At 37.0% G+C, this 2,326-nt stretch overlaps 1 protein-coding gene across 1 annotated transcript; it reads right to left on the bottom strand.

Moving 5' to 3' along the window:
* Positions 1–838: 838 nt before the first annotated feature.
* LOC102953294 (olfactory receptor 6C2-like) lies at positions 839–1,777 on the bottom strand. Its single transcript, XM_007081451.2, has one exon. It carries the CDS (start codon positions 1,775–1,777, stop codon positions 839–841), a length of 939 nt encoding a protein of 312 aa, XP_007081513.1.
* Positions 1,778–2,326: the final 549 nt, after the last annotated feature.

Here is a 2,326-nt window from a genome sequence, read left to right as displayed (position 1 = left end):
GATGATATCTAATAAACATAGATAATGGTTGTATATGTACTATGAGAGCATACAACTTTACTGTCACAATTACTGTTTTTTACCCTTTAAGAGAAAGAATTCCAACTATTTGGTCCAAGGTCCCTAAATAACTGTTACTCGCCCCTCCCCCATGTCTCCTCCTTTTTCTATTATTTTTTTTTGTGATACCTGGATTTTATCTTCAGTAGTCAGTTTATGCTAAGCAACCAAATGCCCCTTCTCAAATTAGTAACATTTTTTATTTTTGATCAGGCCTCCTAATCTGTAACATTTATCTTTTTTAAAAACTGAGGTAAAGTTGATATGTAACATTATATAAGTTTCAGGTCTATATCATTATAATTGACATCTGTATACATTTTGAAGGGATCACCACCACAAGTCTAGTTACTACCCACCACCATACACTTGACCCCCTTCACCCATTTCGCCCACCTCTCACTAACATTCTTCTTAAATCAAGGGATAATGTAAGTCTGGATATTGAAGAAGTTATCTGACCAGGACTTAGTTGTTGTATCCCTAAATCCAGTCTTGTTCTCCTTGAGTTTATGTTTAAACACCATCAACGATAATGTCAGTAGAACACATTCAGTACTTGGAAGTCTTGTTCTTTTTCTTCTGTAGTCATATCATGTTTCAGGATATGGTACACTCAAAAAATTTCCAGAATGGGCAGAAGATTTTTGAGGATAAATTGGCTTAAAGGAAAGAATCTAGTTAACTTAAACCATTTATTTGGCAAACTTATGAATGTTGCTCATGGGTTATTTGGATTCAAACTTAATTCAATGTAGCCTCAAAGAACAATAGTCTCTTACTTCTTGGTGAGAAATACAATCCGTTTTACTGTGTCTTTGAAGGCATCTTTCACTTGTTTGTTTCGAAGTGTATAAATGAATGGATTAAGCAAAGGGGCAACTGAAGTAGTGAGCACAGACACTACTTTATTAGTAGCTACCCCTTCCTTTGCTGAAGGTTTGATGTAGATGAAGATACAGCTGCCATAAGTGATGGAAACAACAATCATATGGGAAGAGCAGGTGGAAAAGGCCTTTTTCCTTTGTTGGGCAGAAGGGAATTGTAGAATGGTCTTAATGATGTATGTGTAGGAGAGGACTACACACACTAAAGTAATAATGAGTGTCAGCACAGCAAAACTCAAAACAATTCTCTCTATTAACACTGTGTCTGAGCAGGTTATCTGCAAAATAGGAGATGCATCACAGCCAAAATGATCAATCACATTTGAGTCACAGAATTCCAGCTGGAGGCCCATGCCAAGAGGTGGGAGGATGATTAACAGTCCAGCGAACCAACAACAGAGAATGAGGGTAGTACAGACTCTGTTGTTCATGATGGTTGTGTAGTGCAGGGGCTTACAAATGGCCACATAGCGGTCATACGACATGGCAGCAAGGAGAAAAAATTCTGTGGCTCCAAAGAGGACAACAAAAAATAATTGGGTGGCACAAGCATTGTAGGTAACAGTATTGTCTCCAGTTGTCATCATATACAGGAATCTGGGAATACAGACAGTGGTGAATGAGACTTCTAAGAAAGAGAAATTCCGGAGGAAAAGATACATAGGAGTTTTAAGATGGGAATCCAAAAGTGTGAGGGTGATAATGATGAGGTTTCCAGCCACACTCAACATGTAGGTGAGAAACAAAAATACAAAAAGCAGAACTTGTATTTTGGGGTCATCTGTTAATCCCAGAAGGATGAATGTTGTTACTGCTGTGCAATTTCTCATCACTGCCTTGCACCAAATCAAGAGGGATTCCACCTGGAGAGAGAAGTATCATAAGAAGCTAGTATTGGAACCTGAAGGAAAACATCCTGGCAAGCCTACTCACATGCACTTTCTTCTTTTACTTAATAATCTATTTGTTAACAGAGAGAACATTTATAGGAAATATCCAATATGGATCTTGTGCTTATAACTCTCTAATTAGAAAGCATATTTACAAAAATGTCAAATAAAAACAAAATGAAACATAAATCATGTCTGATATGCAGTTTCTCAACAATATTGCCATGTTGTACAGATTTTGTCTTTATACTGGAGGCAATTATGTTAGTTTTGAGCCCCCACCCCATCCTTATCTTCCTTTGTTTTTCCACACCATGTTGAAATGCTCCATTTTCAAGAAGGATCTGTTACTTAGTATTTTTTTGTGTGTTTTAAAATTAAAACTTATTTTTTTAGAGTAATCTTAGGATCACAAGAAAATTGAGGGGAAGATACAGAGATTTCCCACACACCTCCTGCCTTCACAAATGCATAACCTCCTGCATTATC

Source organism: Panthera tigris, chromosome B4 (genome assembly GCF_018350195.1).
Source record: "Panthera tigris isolate Pti1 chromosome B4, P.tigris_Pti1_mat1.1, whole genome shotgun sequence".
Lineage (NCBI taxonomy): Eukaryota > Metazoa > Chordata > Mammalia > Carnivora > Felidae > Panthera > Panthera tigris.
The sequence above is the reverse complement of the archived record's forward strand: the minus strand, read 5'-3'. Positions and strand labels throughout refer to the sequence as shown.

Coding starts and splice junctions, on each gene's coding strand:
- LOC102953294 (XM_007081451.2), bottom strand. CDS start 1,777: ATGAGAAATTGCACAGCAGTAACAACATTCATCCTTCTGGGATTAACA.